The sequence below is a fragment of the Larimichthys crocea genome, chromosome XIII, assembly GCF_000972845.2.
Source record: "Larimichthys crocea isolate SSNF chromosome XIII, L_crocea_2.0, whole genome shotgun sequence".
In the NCBI taxonomy this organism is placed as follows: Eukaryota; Metazoa; Chordata; class Actinopteri; family Sciaenidae; genus Larimichthys; species Larimichthys crocea.
In genome coordinates, this window is record NC_040023.1 from 21,978,440 (window position 1) to 22,004,796 (window position 26,357).

General features: G+C 39.4%; 1 protein-coding gene across 3 annotated transcripts in view; it reads right to left on the reverse strand.

Annotated features, from left to right (window-relative positions):
* dnah5 (dynein, axonemal, heavy chain 5) overlaps positions 1-26,357 on the reverse strand; it is an 84,695-nt gene that overhangs the window by 3,091 nt on the left and 55,247 nt on the right. For all 3 annotated transcript variants that reach the window (XM_027287384.1, XM_027287383.1, XM_027287382.1), the window contains exons 66-85: positions 25,438-25,617; positions 22,773-22,910; positions 20,685-20,820; positions 20,121-20,302; positions 19,638-19,772; positions 18,598-18,753; positions 15,839-16,021; positions 14,288-14,392; positions 13,723-13,861; positions 13,173-13,287; positions 11,972-12,162; positions 11,360-11,481; positions 9,376-9,525; positions 8,365-8,610; positions 7,944-8,163; positions 6,189-6,394; positions 5,368-5,571; positions 2,705-2,920; positions 1,647-1,859; positions 290-442 (exon numbers count right to left, since the gene is read on the reverse strand). In XM_027287384.1, coding sequence (XP_027143185.1) covers positions 290-442; positions 1,647-1,859; positions 2,705-2,920; positions 5,368-5,571; positions 6,189-6,394; positions 7,944-8,163; positions 8,365-8,610; positions 9,376-9,525; positions 11,360-11,481; positions 11,972-12,162; positions 13,173-13,287; positions 13,723-13,861; positions 14,288-14,392; positions 15,839-16,021; positions 18,598-18,753; positions 19,638-19,772; positions 20,121-20,302; positions 20,685-20,820; positions 22,773-22,910; positions 25,438-25,617 — 3,390 coding nt within the window. The remainder of the gene's footprint in view (positions 1-289; positions 443-1,646; positions 1,860-2,704; positions 2,921-5,367; positions 5,572-6,188; positions 6,395-7,943; positions 8,164-8,364; positions 8,611-9,375; positions 9,526-11,359; positions 11,482-11,971; positions 12,163-13,172; positions 13,288-13,722; positions 13,862-14,287; positions 14,393-15,838; positions 16,022-18,597; positions 18,754-19,637; positions 19,773-20,120; positions 20,303-20,684; positions 20,821-22,772; positions 22,911-25,437; positions 25,618-26,357) is intronic.

A 26,357-nucleotide genomic window follows, 5' to 3' on the forward strand; every position in this document is an offset into this window, starting at 1 on the left:
TATAATTATAATAAAAAAAAATGAACCCTGACAAGAGGGACATGACTTAAGATCTGGATCAAGTAGGGTTAAACATTCAGATTACATTCCACTGTGGTATTCACTCCCCTCACATTAATATAAATTGGAATTAATTAGCAAACAAAGAGAAATGTGTGTGTGCTGTGAATTGCCTGCCAAAGTGTATGTGTGTGTGAATGTGGCCGTGTGCCTGCTCGTTCCTCTGTGTGCCATCTGCTCTCCTCCCTGGCAGTGGGTAAGTAGGCAGGTAGCCTGATGTCGTGTGTACCTGTCTCATGGCTGTTAGGAAGCCCTGCGGGTTGAAGAAGCCTGTCATCCAGAAGCAGTTGGGCCGCCCTTCAAAGATCCAAGCCTGGAACTGCCGGTTCCTCTCAAGCAGCTCGGTGAACCAGAACCCCAGGGTGCTGGAAGCCCACGATGCCTGAAAAACAAAGACAAACAACAGCAAGAACAAAACATTAGGATGACACACAGAAAACTGTCATCCAGATGGATCAGACGAGTCAGGGACAGGGAAACAGGGAGACGTGAAAAAACTAGACCATGGATCACCGCGTGGCAAGAGAAAAAAAGAGAATTCAGAACAATAGAATAGAAAAAGATCTGAATACAGCAGAAGTGGAGGCAAATGGGCCAACAGGAGATTGCTCTGCAGGTAGACAAACTCTGAATCCCAGCCAGGAAGCCATTCAAGTTGAAATTATTCTAATGATATAATGTTTGTCAAACCACGGCTTGAATGCCAAGCAAATAATTAAAAAAAAAGATATACTGTAGGAAAAGTCATGCTCCTTTATTATTGCTCTGGCTCCCATCTCTCAATTTTAACAGTGGAGCAATTTTGTTAGAAGAGGAGTCATTTTCATTGATCACAGAAATGGATTTGTGTGCTGTGGATAAAATTTTAAAAATAAAGATAAGAAATAAAAAGGTAAGGAGCATCAGTGTGGGCTAAACAATACTTATGACCCTTTTAGCTAGCAAGACATATCTAATGTTAATGGAAACAAACAGGTACATTTTATTTATTTGGGGACAATAAATAACAAACGTTATTCAAAGAAGTATACCTATACAGTAATCAAAAGATCTCTGAAATATGAATTTGTGCCTTGTGGTTTCCTATGGTGGCTTGTTATCTGGCTCTTTCATTTGCACTCTGCACCCTGTATGCCTGTTTTTAAGCACCAACTGATTTTGGTGATACTTGATCATATTTTATGGAGAAAATGTTTTCTGCATTTCCTCTGATGTCCTCCAGCTGCTGCACATTAATTCCTATTAATTTACAGGGTTTCCTGATGGACAGTAAATAAAACTAGCTAATTAGCTAATATTAGTTCAATGTGTTAGCAGGACTGCCTGGACTGTGAGCTCCAAGCCCTGGGGTGTGTTAGTATTTGTACCATAGGCATTTTGTACCACCTGGAAGAGGAGGTTCAGTTCAGATGAAGTTGATGGAGGAACAAAATAACAAAAGTAACCAAATAAAAGACTTACTGCACTTGGTCAGTACATATGCTGCTGGCATAAAGAGCACATAAACTGTGAAGTAATATCAAGGTAAGGAAATGGTGAGTTTAAGTTTAAGTTTACAAAAAATGATGGCAATTCTCGCAACCGACCTTCTTCCATCTAGCAGGAATGCGTGCATCATACATGCAGTCCAGGGCATCCCGCAAATTCTCGCTCATGATGATGGTTCCATCGATGGCCAGCTTGAGGTCTGTCAAGGTGTTTCGGACCAGAACTATTACCCTCTGCATCCGATCGATCTCCTGACGCAAGAAGATGTTCATGGGCTGGAAAGTACCCATCCTCTGAAGGCGCTCTCTAACCTGGTTACATTTCATTAAATCAAATAATAAGAATGAATGTCCTGAAGAATGTATAATTCATAGAGTGAAGACACATGAGTGCACACACACACACACACACACACACACACACACACACACACACACAATTGCTATGTAGCTACAGAAAGATACGGAAATGTACCTGGACTCACAGTGCAGTACACCTCCACTCTGCATAGAAACTTCTTAAAATAAACACCCAGTTGATCTGGAACTTCTGAGGTGTTACATAAGCTTTTTTCTTTCTCATCTGGATAATGCTACGAAATGTTCAAATGCTTCAGGTACAAACTGAGCACAAGAGCTGAGGTTTCTATAGTTACTACTACTTCTTAGAAATAGAGCAGAACAGGTGTCTGAATGAACTGTTTCTTTTTTTAACATCTCTGTATTTTCGCTCATTCCAGTGCTGAACTCTGTACAATTGTCCAATTGTCCATTTTTTGCTAATCTAGTTTTTACTGTTTTTATATTCTATATAGACAGACAGCAGATGGTTGAAAGTGAAAGTGGTAGATGCAGGGTGTGACGTGCAGTGACAAGTTTTCCATGACATTCTTTGCACCTCACCTCAGAAAAGACACATTCTTGCCTCACTTTCTCTTAAGTGACAAAAAAGGAGAGAAACCCCAAAATAAAACAAAACTAACAAGATCCAGCTACATTCACACCATCTGTCTTTCTAGTCTTCTTTTCTCTCCGTCTATCAATGTCTCAAATACACACACGGCTCTGACTGTACCACACCAGCACACATGGTGAGTGGAGGCTCACCTCGGGCTGTTCACGGTACAGTACACACATGAACACATATGCTGGCTTACTTCAAAAGGTACATAGTCAGGAGGCAGTTTCTCCAGCATGTCGTCAGCTAGCCTGGACACCACAGCCTCTCTGGTTTCCCCTCCACCTGAAGAGCTGTCTTTAGGCTGGATACTAAGGATGGTGTCTAGTACGTCCTTAGCCAGCTTACTCTGGTAGGTTATGTCAGCGTTTGGGTGGAGACCAAACACCTCTGGAGTGTCACAGGCTGGCAGACCCTGTAAAAGAAAGACAGCAACAGTTATTGAACCAGAGAGTTCCTTTGCTTCACAGAGCATTTGTTAAAAGATTTTGAGAAAAATGGGCGATTTGCATTCCCTTGACTTTCACAACTGCTGTGAGAGGACTGTGGAGCAGTTTACCACCTCAAACTGAGCTGGCAAAAACAGGCTGACAAGGCTTATGCTTATGGGTGAAACAGTCTCTTACAATGTGGAATACATTTTTATGTGCTACCTTTTTTTAATTTGAGGGTTGGTTGCCCCTTTTCTCCTCAGTTTCAAATACTAATTTCCTTGCACTGCAGATTTTGTCACTGCTAAGCCACTGTTGGTCAGGGTAAAGTGAGGACAGGCAAGTGACTTCTTTCCACCTTCCAGCGAAGAGCTTTGCCGTGAGAGTGTAACACGTGGGAAATTCATGCATCCTACCCAGTTCAGGGATGCACACATCTGACAAACTAGTAGAAATTGCGAGTGCAGTGACAAGAACAGCCAAAGGTCCTACTGCAGGGAACTGAGCTACCATCTCTATGGTGATGAATAGCTGTGCCACTTATGTGGCTTTATGTGATGTCTATGGTGGAAAGCCTTTAACACGAGAATACTTTGTTGCTCTGATGGGGAAAATGTGTGTTGTGAATTCTTACCATCACAGAGACTGTGCTGACTTGAATGTACATACGCAGTTACTGGCTGCTCCAATTACTGGGGACCTTTGTTACATCATTCTCTGCCTTGTTATCTGCCATCTCTTCACTACAACTATCTAATAAATGTTGCACACAACTTGATATGTTTTATCTCCACTGAACAAAGAAGTTTACATAGTGACTCTGCGCTCTCTGATAGGCGCTCTGTAGCAGTTATTTTCAAGCTGGCTTTGTGGTATAAATAATATAACAATGTGTAAGTATGTCCTCACTGATATCAAGAGTAATTATGTCTTCACAGGGTCAGGTGATTAATTATTGTTTTTTTTTTTTGTTGTTGTTTTTTTTGGGGAGGGGGGGACACATATACACATTTTTTTGCAATTATGGTTTATGTATATCAAACAACCACTGACGTAAAAGCAATTATCTGGCTGTAATTCAACATTTTAATTGGGGTAAAATCTAGGTTTTGGGATTAAAATCAGGGCCAAAGGTATTCCAATAAGGATATTTGAATTTCAAACGTGACTCAAGAAGTTAGCTGATGTGGAAAATCTGCCTATCAAAAGGTGCAGAGTTGAAGCTGTGTTGCTTTAATTGGTTCAAAGACATCTTGCAGTCAGTGTCTCGGACCATCTGTTACTGCAGTGTGACTAATGAGGTTCCTTATGAAGCTGAAAAATTCAAACTTACTTTGTAATGGCTGCACAAAGCTTCATTATGATCAATACTGTCATGTAAGCAAAGCCAAGAGAGATGCAATATATCTTTGTTGATAGAGAACAACTCAGTTTATATTGGGAAAATTAAGACGTTTGTCATTTATGTCGTCATCGGCTAGTTAATCACTCAAACATCCATCACACAGTGCATGAGTCAAACATCAGCAGTGAGCCTAGCTAATACATGGAGAAAAATGAGAGGTGATGAAGAAAGTCTCACTGGGTGCTCGACAGAGTATACTTTGTCCCTCGCTGTGGTCATTTATTTCCTCTTCGGGAATTTTAGCTGTGTTCCTGTCAGTCTGAATTTGATTTAAATACACATATGGGTGGACACACACACATTGTGTTCTGTTATGTATTTTGTCTATGTGGATTAAGTGTGAGCGTGTGTGTATTTGTGTGTTTGAATGTTGTGTGTGTGTATTCTCCCAGGCTGTGTTTGTCATTCTCTATTTGAGAGGTGGTGCAGAGGAATAAGCTTGCTCAGCCTGGCAGCCCTGAGCATCCATCATAATGAAACCAGCTTTAATGAAACTAGCTCAGGAACTGCCCCCAGACACACACACACACACACACACACACACACACGCACACACACACACGCACACACACACACGCTCACACACACACGCTCACACACACACACACACACCAGTTAAGCGCACAAGCATGGTGATAAATCATACATGATTTGTAATAAAATGAGATTTCTTGCGTTTTGTTTAAAATCATACATGACAGTCTGTATCTAGATGTGACAAGAGCGTAGTGTGTCAGCATCCTACAGAACCATCACCGTCATATCTGTTCACTATTTGTGACGTCACTGAGCGCTGACAGCATAGTAAAAACTGAAATGGCATCACATGACAAGTGCAGAATTTCAACACATGTACTGTAGGAGGACAGGGTAAAAATATGCAAACACACATGAAATCCTAATGAGAGCTGCCTTTATCAGAGACTGACAGTGACTATTTTTCAGCCACATGTCATCTGTTGTCATCTATTATTTGGAGAAGCCAAGTGTGCACAGTCAACCATCATCCATCTGGATGTGACTCACCTGGATGTATGTCAGATACTGGTCAACATTGGAGCATTTTGGGATGCTGTAGCCCTTGTAGAAGTTGAAGGCAGGTCCGAACATGTCCTCACTGAACCACACCTTAGCAAAGGTGTTGAGGAGCCGTTTGTCATAGTCATCAGTCACGCGGCCTCCATATTGAATCTCTCCGATCATGTATCGTACTGTGTTCCATGACATGCCCTAAGGAGATGGGTTGATGATAACAAATAAAATTTGTGAAATGGTTACAGTTGTTGTACAAAACAGCAAAAGGAGAGAATGGATGCATCATTTCATTTGTGCAGTGGATTCTGAGGAGACAGGAAACAGCATGTTTGGCATGTTCATGAAACTTGGATGAGACGCTCTTCTGCTAATAAAATATTTTTTGAAACAAATTTCTATTATATCAGATGACAACATCTGTACAACAGAAACTGTGAAGATAAGATGATGGTTATTTTGTTAACTCTAGCTACATACAATGCAGATGGATTCATTAAATTTTACCATGATGCTGCATTGCACACTGTGCATAGTCCCTGAACCTGATACAGTACTCTACATCAGACTATTTGCTTACTTAGTATATTTTATGATTTATTTATTGTATACACATTTGAAAACTACACATATTTTCTGCTTTCTAAAAAACTGGAGAGTTAAAGGAAAACTCTATTATTGGACCAGTGAACACCTATTACAGCATTTTAAACTCATCACCCTGAAACCGTGCACTGTCTCAGTCTTAGTGTTGTTAGTAGCTTTTAGAGATGATCACTGCGGTTTGTTTAGCACTTCAGAAGCATCACCTCTACCTTTTTAATGTCCATGTCATCAAGGTGGTTCTGAACAAACTGGACTGTGGCATTGAAGTCGGCCTGGTTGAACTCGTATGGGATGTTCCATCCCAGAGGCCCGTACTTTCTCCTCTCCTGCACCGTGCTGTGGAGAAATGCCACTCCATACAGCATTGGCTTCCACTGCACCATGTTACTGACATCCAAAAGGTCCTGGTTTATACCTGTTAAGGGGTAGATAGATGAACATGTGAGCAGCCCTTTTCAACAGGAGGCTATGAGTAAAATCTACAATTTACAGACAATCACTGCTGTTCTTTTGATTTTTGATCTGTGGTCTAAAGCCTTCCAGCTACAGAAAGTTTCTTTATTCTACCTTAGCAGACATGAAAGACACGCGGAACAATACAAGTGCAGGAACAAAATAAAAAAGAAATATCAAAACTGAAAAAGCTCTAAGATGGTGACTTTTGATCTGAAATAACAAATGTAAAATATTATATAAATGTAATTTGTTGAGTGAATCATTTTTTTAAAAGTTATATTAAAAATTTAACTCAGCTTCTGTATGCACCCTTTTAACTTAGCATAATGCATGTTGGCAATTCTCTTTCAAGAAATCTCTGACAGGCAACATCTTAAAGGGCTTTCCTGACCTCTAATTAAGTTTGAGAAATCAAGAGTTAAAACTCCAGCTGAAAGTACATTGTCAAATTCAATCAGCATAATAAAAACATAGAAAATACTAGCAGCGATAATTGTCTTTATCATACGAGATTTCTAAAATATTCTATTTTTGAAAAATATCTCCTAATAGTAGAAAATATCAGCGATAATTATCTTTATCATACGAGATTTCTAAAATATTCTATCTTTGAAAAATATCACCTAATAGTAGTCGCATGTGTGTTTAGTTTTTACCAAATCATTTGGGGATTGTAAAATGTAAAAGTGGAAAACAAAATACTAAAAATAAATAAACAAGCACTGCTTTGAAGGAATAAAAAGGCATATAGGACAAGTCAACACCCTGAAAATTGCATTTGATATTCTGAAGGCACTGCTTATAACAACTGTGAGGTTTCCTTATCTGATAAAAAATACACTTTTTTAATTGCAACTAGGATTTAAGAGCTATGAAGATAAACATGTTCCCTGACTCTCAATTACCCGCAGATATTCCATACAAACCAGGCGGAGACAGCTGCTTTATACATAATAAATATTAATTTTCTTTTTCCCTCTGCAAAGTTTGAATAAAAATACAAACTTCATGTTTCAACTTGTTACAGATTTCATGAACCTTACAGGCTTTTGGTACTTGGGTGTAGATGCACAGAATACAGCCGCAAACACTTGTTTATCATCTTTCCGCCTTCTCCAGTTGTTATTCTAGGATACATACACATCCCTTTAGTTACTGATTATATGGCAGGTCGGTATGTGTGTGTGGGTATGAGTGTGTATCCACAAAAGAATTGTTTACACCTGTACACATCAAGATTAATAAGACGCCTTATTCTGCATGCTCATCGTTGTGTTATGTCTTCTTTCTCACCCAAACAGACAGGTATATCTGATCCCACTGTAATGATAAACTATGGATCAATTTGTTGTTCTATGTTTTCAGACAGGAACACTGTATTGATTCAGAACAGGGTGTGTACATCTTTATTCCTAGTACAACCTTAACACTTTCACCTTGCTCATTACAATGCAAGACTAAGAATTCTTATGTTTAACTTGAACTAAACTGAACCAAATAAGCCTCACCTCCATAGGTCCTCTTAAGCCCCGCCTTGAGGCCCTGTGGTGGTTCATTGGTGAACTTGATTGACATCTGCAGTAGGGTGATGGGGAAGTGTTTGTGGACCTCTGTGGTCATCCAAAGACGGAAGCTGTCGTGGACAAAGTCTGTCTCCGTCACTGTGTCCATTAGCTCATCCATGAAGTCCAGACCTAGGTGGCAGTTCTGGAGTAAGGCCCAGCCACCCTGAGGGCAAATAAGAAGAGTGTTAGTTGTCATTCATGTCATTGCAAAGTGATTATGGAGTCAAGACTTCAGGGTCTCAGGTTGAGTGTGTAACTCCTCAAAACATTTTAAAAACACATTTTTTCGAGAGAGAGCAAACAAAAGGTCTGGTGCTATACTGAATGATGCAAAAATAGCAGTAACCTCACACCCCTGACTCACATTAGCCATGGTCTGCTGCAGTAGCTTGCGGGCATGGACCTCTTGCCCTTGTCCCATGGAGACATTTCGGGTCTCAAACTTCAGCCTCTTCCCTAGTGCTATGATGGAGTCAGTTGGATCTGAGCCCATTGACAGGAAGCAGATGAGAGGTGTTCGCGGGTCTGATTCCTCCCACATTTTCTCCAAATCAAGAATGACTCCTTCAGTGTACTTCTCCCCCATTGCATCCATTATATATTTACGGGCCTAGAGGAGAAAGGGAGAGAAATGAGGCAAAGCAGACATGTTTGTTTACTACTTCATAATGCAAAACAGTGTAACACAAGGGAGAAAGGAATACATTTACTTTCTGGAAGGCAGGGAACTGAGTGAATGGTTCAAAGGATTTTTTTTTAGTGGCTTACGCTTTTCAGTCAGCAATAAAGACTGCTGCTGAAGGTCAGACAAGGACTGGACTGTTTGTCAGTGCAACAAAATAAATTCCACTCTGGGCTTGTCTGCATTGGAGCAAAAACTACCCATCAGTAAGAAGTGGATGTCCATTAGCCATTGTAGATGTTCAGGCTCAGTGAGTTTCAGAGAGAGAGCTAAATGTATTCCACTTTTCTCCTAAAGGAGAGACTTGGCTGGGGGGGATATAACTGTAGATTAAGAGATTTTTACTCTCTCTTGTTTTTTGTTTTACTGAATTGCATTTGTGAAGTAAGCCAGCATCTCTTTTCCAGCCCCGACCCATCAATTAATTAAGACTGTACTGCTTTAAGCAATTCTGCTCTGTCTTTCATGGTAATTTTTTCCATTAAACTTAAGTTTATAGTTAGAGTGTGACTGCGTCATACTGTTGCAAATGCATTATGATGCAACCTAGTAACTATAGGGCTTACTGTACATTCATTATGAAAGTGGAAACAGATTGTGAAGAAGCTGATTGGTAAAAAAAACTTGCTTTTAAGCCACCAGATTCTTATATCTGCACATCAAAACCACATACATAGACATGTTTGCTCTAACCTGTGCAATGGTCCTGTCAGGACACCAGCAGCGTATGAGGAGCAGGCGTCTAAAACAGTCGAGAGACTGGTCGTAGGAGTTTGGGACCACCTCCTCCTCTGGGGCCTCCTTATCAAACCATGACTTCCACTGTTTCTCATTACGACTTATCTGAAATGAATGTGTAAACATCTCTGACTCAGGAACACACAAATACAAAATTATTCATTATATCGAATCTGAAAGGAGAAGATGTAGAAAAATAAATTCACTATAAACTGCCTGTGATTTACACACACACACACACACACACACACACACACACACACACACACACACGCACGCACAAAAGGTAAAAACAGTCCTAGAATCCAATCTATCAGAAAGAAAAGCGAAGATCAAGAGTACCCTTTAATTTAGTTAATATGAAAATGACCACACCACAAATTGTGCAAATTGTATGTGCTTCTGGACCATGATGAACCTTTCCGTACCTGCACAGCATGTTTCAGAGCTGATTATGACTATTTTTGTTTTAGCCAACATATACTGTATAAACAATATCTTCTGTATGGAAGTTAATCTGACTCATTTAACAACAAACACAAATCATGTATTGCATCACTTAACTCAGATATAAACATGATGTCCTGATCTGACTCTGTAAATCTGTTCATAATGATTCCATGTAAACGCCATGTGCTTTCAAGTAGTGACATTAATGCTTGATAGCACAATATACACAGATATACTGTGACATCATGCCTGTTACTCACTGTTTACATGCATGCAGGAAACAAGGTTACTGTGAGAAATCAGGTTAAAGCAGGAAATCAAAGATTGTGTTTACGGTACATGCACTGCAGTAACCTGGTAACTGTATAACTGGTATTAATAATACATTTCCCCTCAACCACATTTTTTGTCACCCTGGCATATTTTAAGTGTGTTAGTGATATATGGTGGAGCTTACCAGACTGAAGTGTTTCTATTTTGCATTTAACAAGACAAGCATTGTATGAAAATAACACAGTTTTTTCTTTGTGTATGTGATTTTGTTTTTTTATTTTGCTATATCATGAATACCTGAATTCTTATTCATATAGTTGAACACACAACTAAGAACTTGTTTGTCTTTGTCTGTTAACCACTGAGCAGCTCCACTTAAGAATGAACTGTAAGAGGTTCAGTGCTTTGTTGAAGAGCACATTAACAGTAGTTGATAGAGGAGAGAGGGTTACACATTCAGACTCACACACACACACAAAGCTTGTCATGGGATTTGAGTGAACTTCTTGAAGCACAAGGCTAAAATCACTTCAATATGATGGTTGTGTTTTTCATGCGTGAAATAAAGTGCATCTGCCTCATGCGTGTAGTCCAGATGGTTTTGTCTCTCAAATCTGGAGGGGGTACTGACATCATAATCCTGTCCTCACCTTGTTCTTCTTAGACTGATTTCATTAAATAAAGAACTGTTAATCCATCTCTCTCCATTTAATCATCCACACAAAAAAACATGTGTATTTGTGCATGTGAAGGAATACAAGGGCGCACACACATACACATTTTTGTGTCTGTGTGTGTGCAAACGCTCAGCCAAAAGTAATTGATTGGAAGCTTCTCCAAACTAAGCTCATTTCACAGAGCACTGAGCTCCCTCCCTCTGTGGAGGCCACCAAGCTGTCAGTCACCCATAGGGGTGTGTGTATTCGTCAGTGAGTGACAATCAATTGTGGTGTGTGTGTGTATAAAGGAGAGATCAAGCGAGACATGATGAGACTGATATTGACATGCTTACTAGAGCAAAGAAGAGCTGTGAAAAATATTTAATAAGCACCAAGAGACCACTGAGGAATCTGTGTATTTGTGTGTGTGTGAGAGAATCAGATGACAGATGAGCACTGTTATCTGCAGACTTAAGAGATAAGCCAAAGAAATGAATGAAACACCTGTCACAGCACACGTAAATTGATCAAGTTGTTTATGTGTGTGTGTCTCATACCTGGTCCAGTATATCAGAGAACTGCCACAGTTTGCTGAGCTCTACAAGGTTGAGCCAGGTCATGTCAAGAATCCATTTAGCGGGTTTCTGAGTGCAAGCCTTCAGGTCCAGAGATGCACCTCCTGGATGACACACACACACACACACACACACATAGAGAAAGAAAATATGTGTCTATAAAAAAAAATAATAAAAATGCAAAACTACAAAATGATAAATGTTTCTCATAACATGCAAATGTTAGAAATATACACAAGTGTCTTTGTGTGAGTCCATGTTCAGCAGGTTATAGCTGACAGATGGTGAAGGTACATGCATGCATGCAGCAGACTGTCTGTTCTGGCCTTGCCAGTATGTTTGAAATGTGTGTGAACCTTGAATTGAGCTTTAGACATAAATTAATCACTGCCAATAAAATATAAATAAAAATCAGAAAATAGATGGCAATTTCAGATGAATTAGATCAAAAGTTTGTTTTGAAGTGTGTCATAGCTGTGCATCAAACTTGTAGCTTCTCTTCTTTTTATGCTGAGCATCATAAGTGAAGGATCAAAGAGACAAAAACAACAAGAAAAAAAAATGTTTTAAATAAAAACTGCACTTTCCACTTACCTTTAATGAGCGTGAGGAACTCCTCATGTTTGACCCTGTTGCTCTGCATGTCGATCTTCAGTGTCAACAGCAAAGTGAAGAGGAACTTGTGCTCCTCGTACAGGCCTCGTGCTGCATACTTACACACCTCAAAGGTCATAAACTCGATGATGTTGGCAATGCGTTTGCTAGTGATAGGGCTTTTGGAGGAGCTGTTGAAGTAGAATTTCACAACACACATATAGATTCATCAAACTTGCAGCTTACTAGTACCTTAGTGCTCCTGCTATAACATTTTAATGTAATGTTAACACAAATATAGACTTAACATTGCAACATGGTCAGACGGTTAGCCTTATGAGCACAGAACATTCTATTTTAGGTTTATTTGACATCTGCAACAGTATCTACCGTGAAAGCTCCTTTAAGCCATTAATTAAGGATATTAGGAAACTGACATAATTATAGTTTGATGAAAATTTGTTTGAGCTAGCAAATCAATGGGCTGTTGGTGTATTTAATGTTTGCCTCAGGCATTACAATTACTATACAACAAAGGACAATAAAGTTTATCTAATCATATCCAGCAATTGCTGGATGTCTGGATTCACTTCAATATAAAGCTGTAACAAAGGTTACTTTGATAAATTTACTGTAGGAAGCAAATTGTGCACATCTTATTTATTTTCTGAAGGCATAGTGAATATAGTAAAGTATTTAATGAAATTAAAAGTTAGAACACACAAAAACTTTCAGTATATTGTTGACAGTGTAATGTGACTTTCACTTTTGTATGTACCAATTTTTAATTTATGTTTTCATGAATTTAGTTGCTCAAATCTGCTCCAAATACAGTCATAACATTTATAACAACATATAGCATCTAATTCCTGTTGGTGCCAGTGTATGGACATGTAGAACAAGTAGAAAGATAATGAGGAGTTAATGAGGTTGGTTGTGGGGCACAGATTGAGAAAGGCTGAAATAACATCACAGATGTCTGCATTCTAATCAGATTCAGTCACCTAGAAATGCACAAGTGCTACAGTATGTCCACCTGTAGATGCCAATAACCTAAACAAATCACAACAATTTGCACAGGTCACTTGCTGTAACCAATAAAAAGTTGACATAAATTTGAATTGAATTTCTGGGTAAATGCCATGCTTGGAAAATAAATTATTTCATGCTCAGAGAAGAACAAATGTTAGATTATTCTCACCGAGCCAGGGAAAGGTCAAAAAGTCCCAGGAATTGTCGCAGAGAAGTCTGATACATGACATTCACCATACTCATTTCTGTAATCAGGAAGTACAGGATACTGCCTCTGGTTGCCACTGAAAACACACACAAACACATAAAATCCAACAGCAATTGTAAGTCTTTGTTCCCTCTAAAACGTTCTTGATAGAGGTGTCTGTTGACTTTATTTGTGAATCAAAAAATGTCTCTATACAAAGTTCTGTGACACACTCACATAGTAGCCTTTTGAGTTTACATAACTATTTTGTTCTATGCTAGCTTTTTAAGTATGTTGCACAGATTGATGGAGACTTTGTCATATTATTATGATGAACTAAATCTGTTTTAAATGGGGGTGTGTGGTGAGAACATTTTCTTTTGGACAGTGTCAATGTTTCCCACTGCAGGAGCTGAATTATAAACTGAAAATCTGTTTCATGTGACTGAACCTGAACTTGGCAGGCACGCTGTAACCAACCAGAATAAATTAAAGTGTAAATTCTGTCACTGAGCCAGTTGTCATGACATACCAGGTCGGTACTCCTCTCTGGCAGCATTGATCTGGATCTCGGTCTCAGCAGCAATCTGTAGCTTCTGAGTGACCTCTTCAGCTGTGCGCTTCGTGTTGCCAAGGACAAGAATCAGACTTTCATCATCCACAAGTGAACCCTACAGACAGACATATTTGCAAGAGTAAGTCAGAAAATTAATGAAAAGCCAAACATTACACATGGAATTACTATGGTAATGGGGTTCAGAATCAGAGTCATGGCTGTAGCAGATGTACATTTTTCTATTCTTCCATTAAATCACCTTATTTATGAAACTTTCTTTCCTAGGAACAAATGTAATAGCCAGCATTTTAATGAACTCCAGATGAGCACATTTGCCCGCAAATGTCACCAACAGTGTATTTTTCATACTGTTCTTTCGGAAAGCAAAGACGTACCAGGAAATCGGTTAAACTGGTTATAACATTTTAAGTATAAGAACATACAAAAAGCACACGTCCAAAGTCCCTAATTCAGTTGGAGGCAATATTCATGACTTCAAAGTGGTTTTTGACACCCCACAGTTTAAGATGTATTTCCTTGCCTGTGTGCTGGTCAGTCGGTAGAGGAGGTTGTCCTCTAGTTCCTTCATCTTTCTCTTGTTAGATGTCACATCTTCCAAGAGGTCTGTCCTCTCCTTCTCTAGTTCCTGGTGTCATAAAAGCACAGATAACACACACAGACACAGGTATTGGTTATAAGGCTTTAGTATGAGTTATAAGAGTAGAGTAAGCCAACGCTGGAGCTTGTGTGTGTTATTCCACTGCTGAAGAAGGTGAAGGGGGTTAATCCTGAAGCTGGTGCACTTTGGTCCCAGGAAACGGCATGACCGTGGTCTGGCAGCCCGACAGGAACAAGGTTAACACATGGTTAGCTAGATAGAAGGCCATGTGATCATTAAAAAAAAGAATCATGGGTAGCATGAATTTGATCCGAGTGGGCGAGATGAGAGTAAAGTAAATGTAGCATTGATCTTATTATCCAACCCAGTTTATGGTCAGTAGTGGACAGACCAATTGACACTGTCATCCTTTAATGCTAACGCTAGTAGGCTAAAAGTAACAAGTAACTACGTATGCTGGTGATGCAGCTTGCTGACAGCTTTGTCTGAACAGAAACCTCCTTCAAAAGTCTCTATTCACTTGTTCTCTCCATGCTGCTCTGCTAGTAGCAGCATGATTCTGCTCAGCACCTCTGCACTTCCATCACTCTGGATGGGATGTCATCAATGTGTGACTGAAAAGACAATTTCAAATTTGATATGAGCTGACACTGAGACGCATTTGTAGAAATCAAATTGGATTGCATTTTAAACAACCTCCAAATGTGGCTTGAATGCAATTGCAAAAATTGCATTGCATGTGGACTTTCTGAAGTTGATCTGGATTGAGTCTGGATATGCCAAAAAGTGCATATGGCCTGTCAGTTTGAACAACGAAGGTTGAAGTGAAGGCAAATAACTCAAAGGTGATATTGGCCTTGTAAATGCTGCATGAACCATGAAGATACAGGTTTTTGCTTAAGCTCTGATTATGATTAAATCCATATTCACAGCACAGATAACAAGCCACTTTATCCTGTGATCAGCCATTACTCAAGGGATAATGGCCTTCACACAGTAGCAGCAGTCTTTTCATAATCAATGTTTCTTCTGCATTGGGTGCATTTATAATGCATTTCATCCCTGACACTTTAGATGTGCATGTGTGTGTGTCCTTGTGTTTATATTTGGTATCGGTGCATATGTACACTCTTTTTGGTTGTGCGGCTGTTTCTTCACACTCTTTGTGTCTAAGGGCCGCAATGATTGCCATGTTCTATATTCAAAAGGTGATAATAAGTTCTCAGCTATATTGTCACACAGTTTGTGCTTTCTAAAGGGATAAAATGAGGTACACAGTAGGGGGGAGGTGTTGGGAGCCTGTATTTAATAGTCTCCTTGGGCTTTTCAAGGGAACTATAAGGAACTGAGCATTTTGCATCAAGCTAGAGGCACATCCTTTCTGTGGAAACAGTGAAATTCACGTAATGGGGCATCATAAATGAACATATTCAGCTGAAACATGCATACAATACTGGCAACCAGTTTACCTACCTGTTTTTCTGTGAGGATGACTCTGCCCAACAGTTGGTCCTCTAGACCTCTCATGGTGACTGTGAAGTCGATGATGGAGGTGCGGGCGCTTATCTCAGGGGTGTAAGCTGGGTTAGGCAATTTAGTGGTTACATACAGCCTGAAGCCCTTCATCACATCCACCTCTTTGTCACCAACTTTCACCTGCAAAAAGATAGACACATCCTCATTATCTATCCATCAGCGTGTGAATTGTGTCATTAACACAATACCAAAATAAAGAGCACATCAACATCACAAAATACATGTGCAGCGGAAAACAAGTTGTGATTATTTAGCCACATCCTCCCTCAACCACATCAAGACGTCATTAACATCACACATTATGCACATATGTCATGACAGTCACTAACTTAAGGAGATATATCTGACAATAAGAAGCTGTCCTGTTAGTGAACACATGCTTTGTAGGTTCAGCTGCTCACACACATTGTGTGTGTGTGTGTGTGTATGTTTGTATACGTGAGTACAGTGGATGAACATGAACTTGTGTTTGCTCTGATCAGTGTTTAATTACTCATGGCAGCATAACTTCTAATTATCCATCTGCCGCTTTCTCCCTGGAGCTGTCAGACGCAGACACCTTCACTTCCTCCTCACACCAGGATATTAATAGAAATTAAAGCTTTTCAGGAGAGGGTTGGAGGGAGCGTGTAGACACCTCTAATCAGGCCTCTCATTAGGCAGCCGAGAGACTTCTGGTTTAGTGTGTTGTCTGCATGCAACACGTGCTTACTTGCAATCACTTTAGGGTGTGAATGCGCGTGCATGGTTTCTGCAGTGACGTGGTGTGTTCGATGTGTGTGTGTGTGTGCACGCATGTGTGTGTGTGCGTGTGAGTACATTCATGTGTTTGTTTGATACATATGTGAGACAGAGGGAGGCAGCTGCAGTGTCAGCTGCTGAATAGAGGCATCAGCCAGGAGTTGAGAAGCGATAATGAGAGAGAAAGACATGCCTAGAAGCAAGCTTTCACTCTGTCTCTTTCTCGCAACCTCTTACATTCTGCATGATTTAATTTTCTGTGTGTACCTGTGTGTGCGTGGATGTGTCAAAGGACTGTGTTGTACAGTACAGTAACTGGAGTTCATGGTCAGCTGGATGAGAAAAGTTCACAAAACAGCATTTGGACTGTCCAACTGCTTTTTTTGAGGAAATTGTTGCTCAAATCTTTGAAACCAATACAGAAAAGAAACATATATGTTTGCAATAAAAATGCTTTTTTTAAAGTTCAAACCAATTTATTGGCAGAAAGACCAATTAAGGTTGCATCCTTGTGATGCACAATTCTATATTTCCTGTAATATGTAGAATTCACACACACATAATATCGCAAGGTGGAGACACAATATCTCCTGAATATACAACATTGGACTTAAAGCCAGTGAGATCCTCTATACAAGTACGCTATAATTTTGACACTCATTATGAACTCCTTAATTTCACTTGCCATGGTAGAAATCAGTTTGAGTGCAGCTACATTTGAAAAGCATGATAATTTTGTTTGTCTATTAGATTTCATTTGAAATTAAGTGCTAATTAAATTACCTCACTAATATGGATATTTAGGGCCTGGTTTGTCTTTCCTGTATAGCGATGAAGAAAATACACATTTAACATAGTGTAGACTTACTGAATCAACTAATGTCTAGGGGAAGCCTTTAGCCCCTATTGGGTTGGTCCCTCAACGCAATACACATTGGGAACAGTGCAGACTCGCTAATTAAGTGATGTCTAGAAACAGCTTCCAGCCCCCTAGTGTTTAGGCCTTGGTCTTGTGACATGCTAAATATGTGTCCTTCACGCCTTCGGTCCTTTTCATTGCATGACTTGAATTTCAGTTCTTAATGCAAATGCCCCCCTGTTCTTGGTTACCAACCCTAAAGTACCTTACCTTACTTTTTGTTCGCTACATTTTTACATATTCTTTGATCACGATTGTCTTTCTGTATGAAAGTGCTCCATTTCATTTGCTCTGGGTCAAGTCACAGTGTGCGTTCTGTGACTGTCAGTTCACCAGTATGCTGGCATTCTTTTTAATAAACACACACCACCACAGCAAATATCTAACCTGGACTTGATGATTTCTTCAACAACTGTCAAATGTTCTTCCCATCTAAGACAAAGCATTTCTTATAGCAGTCACTTTATTAATCCTCTTTATTTAGTTTTATTCATTTAGCGATAAAAAATGCCTGTAACGTCTGATATTTTACAGTCTCAATGTAAGAGATGAAAATAACCCAGATGTCAAGATAGAGATTTTTTTTTTGCAGCAGTCAAAAAATGTGTTTCTGCACTTGGTTTTGGGCTACATTGTGTAATATGGTATTATTAGCTACTCATAGGTTTTAAAAAGAACTGAAGTTGTGCTTTTTTGTCAATGCAGACTCAAATGATTTCAAAAGAGGCCAAAACACAAATACCTTTTTTCAAGAGCTGGTGATGCCAAACTTCTATATTACTAGATCCTCTCCATCTCTAGCCAGCTCTACCCATGGTTTTACCCAGTGTCAGTGACGGGGCTTTTTCTACCCTTGTCTGAGCTAATCAGTCTGTGGCAGTGCAGGTGTGACAGTTCGTGTGGCAAGTGGGACCTGGCCAAGACGCATCATGCCTCCCACGAGTACACAAAACACACCTGTCCATTACACACTCTTCTAACCAAAGGAAAAAAAATGGGACATGAGCGTCTTTGGGGGTTATTTCTGCCATGTTACCTTGTAAGTGGAGCCAGTTTTGATGAAATTTTTTTCAAGGATGTTGTCCAGTGCAGGGTCCAACTCCTCCCCTACATCCTCGATCAAAAGGGGGCGTCCAAGAGACAGACTATCTTCCAGGTGGTTCTTGAAGTACTTATGGTTCATTGAGGTGATCTGGGATCAGAAAAACATGTAAGGCATTTGACAGGTGGAAGCTTTCCCTTTCTTTCCACACTGGACCTTATATTGTCTTTTCACAAGAATCTGGTTTTAATCGAGGCAAACCTTAAATGTTCTCTGTAGCAGCAGTCATTGTTTCCAACAGACTGATGAGTCATTCAAATCAAGGCGCATTTGAGTTCTATCCTATTCCTCCTAAGCTACAAAGGTCAAGCTCTGTCTGAGAAATATGACTAATCAAACTAATAACACATAATAATGATGAGCCACTTTTAGAAAACCTTGTAAATATAAATGAAGCGGTCACTTGCAGAAAGGGTTTAAACTAGCTGTTTCAGGAAATGTGTCTTCAGGACACTCATAATAGAATTGCAGAATGCATTCACTCGGCTCAGAGATTGCCCCTAACAGGGTCAGTGACCTTGGCTGGTCTTATTACGCCTACAGAATACTGCAATACTTTTTTAGAAGCTGTACAAAAAAGGAAAGCCATAGAGGACAATGAAAATGATTTAAGGATGAACAGTACACTGCAGAAGAGCATCTAGAACTTTTATTTGAAGTGATTTGAATATTTTAGAGGCTGCTAAAGTTTTGAATCTCGCATTACAAAAACCGGTACAGGAGATGAGTATGGGAAAAACTATTGTTAATGCATATGGGTACTTTGAAATAAAGGCATAAGAAGTAATGACACAAAAACACTGACATACAGTGTACATACATACAGTGAGCTTAATTATAGCTAAATTTTTCCATTATTAGATATATAATTAATNATCAGTGGATTGTTGATAGCACATATGTGAAACCTGACTGACCCACCATACTCTTGTTCTTGTGTAATGTTAAAGTACAGAATAAAAAAAATCCTAAACCTGGAGCTCATTCCTGGCCTCTTTGTTCTTGATCCAGATTTTTCCCTGTGTCTGGGGGTCAACAAGGAGGGGGAAGCGGGCAGCTTTGGTGACAATGATGCCATTCTGAATGGACAGGTCATCATTAGGGAGCCCCTGTAAGATGGAGACAAATAGATTTGTTTGTTTAAGCAAATGCAAATGAATAGTTTTAGTAGAATTGTACTTCATTTAACTAGTTCTGTATTGGTAAGAAGCATTTGATTTGATAGTAGCAAATGCTGATGTAATATTTATTTATTATATAATTAATGTAAAAACAGACAAAGGGTATACTATATTTCCAGACATTCCCCAAGTGGTGTTTCTGGTGCCTGTACTGATGTTTTATATCTTTTGTGTGTCAACATAAATACAAACACTGTTTGTCCAGTTAGACTAGATAAACAACAAACCATATAAAAAAAGTCACATACTGTATATACTACATCAATATGTACTGACCTGTAGGTTCCACTCGCTGACAGTGGGTGCATCGATAAGCAGCTCGATCAGATTGAGGTTGTTGCCAAATGGGATGCGCCGCTGCTTCAACTCCCGCTGCCAGTCACTCAGTAGAAGATTACGAAACTCTTGATTGAAGGGGCCAGAGTAAGAGAGAAATGCTGTCGCCAAAAGAACATCACCTAGAACAGGAAAACAAAGTTGTTGTTACGTGTGCATGTAACTACCAGAGTAAATACCAGTTATCAAATGGAAAGAAAAAGAAATTCTGAAGATTAATGCCAGCACAAACAGAAAACAGTCCATGTTGTGGCAGGTTATTAAACATGTTCTTAAAAAGTTAATTAGTAGTAAATGGTACTCTTAGCAGTACATTACAAGTTAAATATCAATTCAAAAACATTTTGTGATTTACTTGTTTTATCATTTAACAATAATGGTGTAAATTCATGTCTGATTCAATCAAACGTTTCAGAAATTACTCAAGCAAATCAATGTTATTCATGAGAGAACATTAATTCTTAAATTGCAGAGACTCTATGTTGCCATAACTTTGAAACCCACCAACAAGGCGTTTGGTTTGGGCAGCAAACTCTTTACTCTGCTCTGTCCATCTCTCCTTCTCACCAGCCAGACCGCTGATAAGACTGGATGCTGTCTGCATCTTGTGTCTGCAGCGTTCAGCATCCTCCAGCAGCGTCTAATGGAAAGGAAGGGCAGACAGGTCAGTAGATTGATGTGTCTGTTTGGCTTCCCTGTTCTAACTGTCTCTTCATCAATCCATCCATCCAGCTCTCATTCATCCATTTATTCTCTGTACATTTGTGTGTTTTTATATAGACGAAGAATGCATGTTCATACCAGCACTGAAATAATCAAATCTTTTGTGATTTGAAATATTCTTTAATCATTGTTTAGGACTCAACATGTCTCTATGATGTTCTCTTCATCACTGTGTGGATTTCCTACAGGTGCCACAGTCCAAAGATGTATTTATGTTAACTGAGTGATAGGCTTCTTTCACCTAATGCATGCTGGGTTAAGTTTGCATTAGCTCTTGACCTCTGTAGCACCCAAATGAGGGATGGCTATGTTGCCCAAAGCAGCTTTTCATAGTAAGGGAGGTCAATAACACTTTTATCACAATGATCTCTTTATTATTAGCTTTATTATCAGCTGCTTACAGGCAATATTGAGGTTGTTTGCCCAACAGCAATAATGTCTGTTTCATCAATAAAGACTGGCTGATAAAGGCATTCCCTTAATTAAGAAACATATCAAAGTTAACAGCAATTGTTTGTGCCTTGAATGCTCCTGCAGTGAGCCCTTCAATCTCGCTTTTGGACTCTGGAGATGAACAGATCTGCGTCTTAATCACACAATTATAAAAAGAGTCAACTTGCACTGTCCAGATTTCCTAATCAGCGAGTGTTGATGCACATCACTGTTCATCACTGTTCCATTTACATGCTGTTATTTATCACAGAACAGAGAGTACTGATGAAGAAAAACAAACAAACACACACACACAACAGACTGCACCCACAATTGTATCACTGCAATTGTGTGAGTTTAGTTTAATTTAGAAAGTGGTGTAACTCAGGTTGAGCCATTTTCCATTTTTGTTATAGGTTATATAACAAATGTGTGTATGCATTTTCCAATTTATATGCTCACTATCTAGCATTTTACTTTTTCTAAAATTGTATGTATTGTGAATGATTATCATTAACACTTTTTTTGGTTGCTTATAACAGGCTGTGAACTCATTTATATGTGAAAGATTGTGACACATTTTCTTGGAAAATCTAAAAGGATGTCACATTTATGCTGCCTTCTCTTTCTGTTTCCCTACAATCTCCAGTGTGAAAGACTAGTAATGAAAATTAACTGCTGACTGCAGTTTTGCCCAAAAGTGTGAAAATAACAAGGGTTTTCTGAGTGTTACATGTAGAACCTTTAGAAGAACCCTTTAAAGCTTGGTGAAACCTTTCTACTCTACTTTCAAGAAGCACAATAAATTGCTCAGGTGACAAAAGAAAATGTTCTTTTTTAACATATATACAAGTAAAGATATTAATTATAGACTTAATTTAGTTCAAGTAAGGCCACCCTACATATTTCATTTTCCAATCTTTTTGTTCATTCCTGGACAAAATGTTTTAGCCTGTGATTATGCATGAAGAAAAAATAAATGTACCGCTGTTATGAAAGCATTCACAGCGGACATAAATTTCTTCTGACATTCTTATGTCCTAGGACAGGAGCAATGAAATCTCATTGTTGCAGGGAAATTATGAATCAATAAAGCACAAAGACAGCTGTGTCAGCCATATGAATTCAAACTATTATATAGAACAGCAAGTTAATTAAGAAAAGAAAATGGGATCACCAGTTTAGATCCAGACTAAGAAGTACAATGTCATGTTCTATTAAAACTCAGCTAAGCAGAATTGATATCGTAATTCCCCATATTACAGGCTTCAGTGGAACAGACTAACACTAGATGTCCAATTGTAAAATGTCCATCAATTAGTCTAAAAGAGAAAAAAGACAATAGCGTCACCACTTTATGTGAGGTAAATAAAAGATGAGGTGCAGGATCTCTCATCTGTTATTTGACATGATGATGAAGTAGGTAAAGCTACTGACCTGTTTCTCCATCATGGCCTTCTCATATTCCGCCTGTACCACATCCAACTCTGCCTGCTTGGCATCCAGCTCAGCCTGAGCCTTCTGAAGGTCCACATTAGCTATGGCCAGACGATTCTGCTGCACTGCCAAGTTAGCCTGAAAAAGAAATGGAAGAAAGAGTGACCAAGGGATCTGTGAGCACATAAAAAGCCTACAGGGGTCATAGTCAGTTCTCTATTGAGAGGGCTAACACAGAGACATTATGGAAAGGAAGACCGACTAGATAAGGTGAAGGATTTGACAAAAAGGGAGAGAGAAAAAAAGTGGTAAGAGTGCATGCTTTATTGGGTAAGTATCACCTCATTTGTGCATAAAACTCCCCGTGTTTTAACTCAGGTCATGCCAGACAGCACAAAATCAGTAAGTATTTAACTCAGGTCATGCCAGACAGCACAAAATCAGTAAGTATGGAGGTAAATGGTGGGAAGTATATCTTTTTTTTCAAACTTTATGTTTGACAGAGACAGCTGAAGGAATGTGGGGAAAAAGAGACGAGGAATGACACCGCAGCAAAGGGCTGCAGGTTGGATTCGAACCCTGGGCCCCTGCGGCAAGGCTTCGTACATGCTCTACCAACTGAGCTAATTGACACCCCGGAAGTGTATCTTTTTAATTTTACATGACCTGACATGATATGTCACAAGTGCAGATGGTGGGATTCAGCATTTAAGGAGCCAAACAGGAAATGCAAGAATGAAAAGTGTAAATAAACAGTGACAGAGAAGTGAGGAGAAGGGCGATGGAGGAGGAAAGCAGAAAGGATATTTTCTGGGTGAAGTTGGCATTGTGAATAAAGCATTGCAAGAGGTTTAGAGACAGACTTAGAGAAAAGTTGTGAGTGTGTCTAAGTGTGTGTGCATCCGAGTGTGTTTGGGTGGGCTGGGAACGAAGTGTGGAGCCTTCATTTAATATTTATGAACATCTGAGAGGACCATCCCTGCCTGTCTTTCTGCCTGTCTGTCTATCTGTCTGACTGTATCTCTGTCTGGCAGCTTGGCTGGTCAGCTTAAAGGAAAGCTGCTGCTGAGCTGGAAACCAGAAAATCAATTTCTTCCACGCTAAAGCAAAAGGTCAGAATCAAAGAGGAGAGTGAGAGAGTTCTCATGGAGGTTGTAGAGAATAAGAGAAAAACAGAATGTGTGCAAAAGAAAGAGATAAAGAGAGACAGACAGAGAGACAGAGAAAATGAGTGAATGAGAAGGAAGAAAGTCAGTGAGAGAGGATAAGGGAAACTAGGAGGGAAGTAGGATCGAAGAGAAATGGGTGATTGAAAAAGAAAACAGGGGTCACCAGAGACAAAAAGGTGCAGACAAGATGGAGAAAGTGGGATGTGGCAAGGGAAAAATAAGCAGAGGCCTGGTAACAAGGGGGAATGAAACTAGGGAAAAAAAGAACAACACAGTAACAGAAGGGAAAGCAGTGGTGACCAACAGGCAATGTATAGCTGCATTCACAGAATCGAAGCTTATAAATGTTGTCAGGCAACTCACATCCACAGACAGCACTGGCAGGAACACAAACTAGAAAAAAGGGGATCTGGGGTATTTGCATGTAATTACCGGGTTTAGTAAGCAGGTGTGTGAGTGCTGTGCCTTATTATTCAAGGATTTGGGGTACAGAGTATTCAGCTCTGCACCTTTCTGCTGTGTGTATGGACTTAATAATGACTAAATAAAAAAAATAAAAAAAGACTGACTCAATTAATTGGTGCAACTTGAATGTAAAAAAAAGATGTAACAGGCTTTGCATATCTCATCACATTTTGTTTCAGGAAGGCAGAGTTAATTCTTTTAAAAGTTTTATAATGGTGTGACTTGCAAGAACCAGATTATGAAATAATATGTTCCAATGAACATACAACACACCGGCTAAAGTATTATGTTAAGTTATGATCTGAAAATAACTCTCTATTTTACCCTACAGGGACTGATCTGAAGTAGCTAATATGTTCTGTTGGATATAATCTTTATCCACTCTCGGAGTGTACTTTGTGACTATGACTGGTACAGCCAGACAGTTTAATGCAGAAGCCTCAGGAGATCCACTTTAGGGTTGATACTAAAATTAAATAAAATTCAGACCGTGGGAGTTTTACTTGACAATGTTACCATTTTTATTTTTGTACACTCATGATCAATAGATATGAGGCCTGCCTGCCTGCCTGAGTACTGATGAAGAAAAACACACAAACTAACTAACTGTCTGTCTGTCTGTCTGTCTGTCTGTCTGTCTGTCTGTCTGTCTGTCTGTCTGTCTGTCTGTCTGTCCGTCCGTCCGTCCGTCCGTCCGTCTGTCTGTCCGTCCGTCTGTCCGTCCATTTTGGAGCACCTCTATTGCCTACGCCATCAGCAAATTGTTACTGCCAAAATGTAGGAATATGAATAAATCCTTTTCATGTCAGAGACAGTTTGTACTGTTTCTGTAGCCTGGAGCTTTTCTGCAGAAAAACAACTGCTCTCCTCTACCGTAAGTGTTCAAGATTCATCTCAGTGGAGGAGTGGGAGGCCGTAGACTGCTGTTGTACATGTCGTCACAGGGCGATGATGACAGGTGCATCACTTGATATTTTTACTCTATTTATAGTGATACACACTACTGTTAGATCGACTACACTGTATGTTACCTTTAAGGGTAGGACTTCCTTGTTGATGGAGAAGAAGGAGGCCATGGCTTTTGTCCAGGATGCAAGGCCGGCCACATTTCCACACACCCTCTTGGCTGTTTCAATGTTGTAGTCAGGCATGTCAAAATAAGGCTGTAGCAGCTCCACCATTTCCTCATTAATGGTGTCTTTGGGGAATTGCTGCAAGGGAGGCAGAGAGAGAGGAGAATAAAAATTGGAAGGGAGAGGGGGAGTGAGGAGGGATGATTTCAATGAATTAAAATAAGACTAATTTGAGTCAGTACACGAGGAACATAAATATTTTCCACATATGTAATTCATAAAAAATCATTCTGCATCTGGTACTTAGAAATGATGAATGTAAAATGATATGAAATGGAAAAAACTAAGAGAAAAATGATAAAGGGAGCTGAGGTGAGGAAATCAAAGATAGAAAGTGGAGCAGGTAATGTAAGCTGCAGAGGAAATGAGAAATGAGGAAAAAGTAGAGGAAACAGACAAGGAAGAGTAGCTCAAATGCAAAAATGAGGGACAGAAAGAAGAAAAAAGTTTGTGCAAGAATGGGTGAAAAAGAAAGATGGACAAAAGAAAGGCAGGGAAGCAAAAATATTAAAGATAACGTACATCACATAGTACAAGGTGCACAAGGGAAGATAAAAGACCTCATGGTGGTGTTGGGTGACAAGAGAGATGAGACAGAAATAGCAGAAAAGATTGTGAGAGAGAAGTAGAAGAAGATAGAGGAGAAGTTTGAAAAGAGGCATAAAAGTACAAGATGTTGAGGCAAATGCAAGAAAGTTGAGATCTTAAAAATGTTCTCTGTATATACCCACAAACATACGATTAGTTTTATGTTACCTGAGTTTATCTTACAACATAAGGGTCTGGAACTTAATTTCTATAGAATAAGCCTTTATATG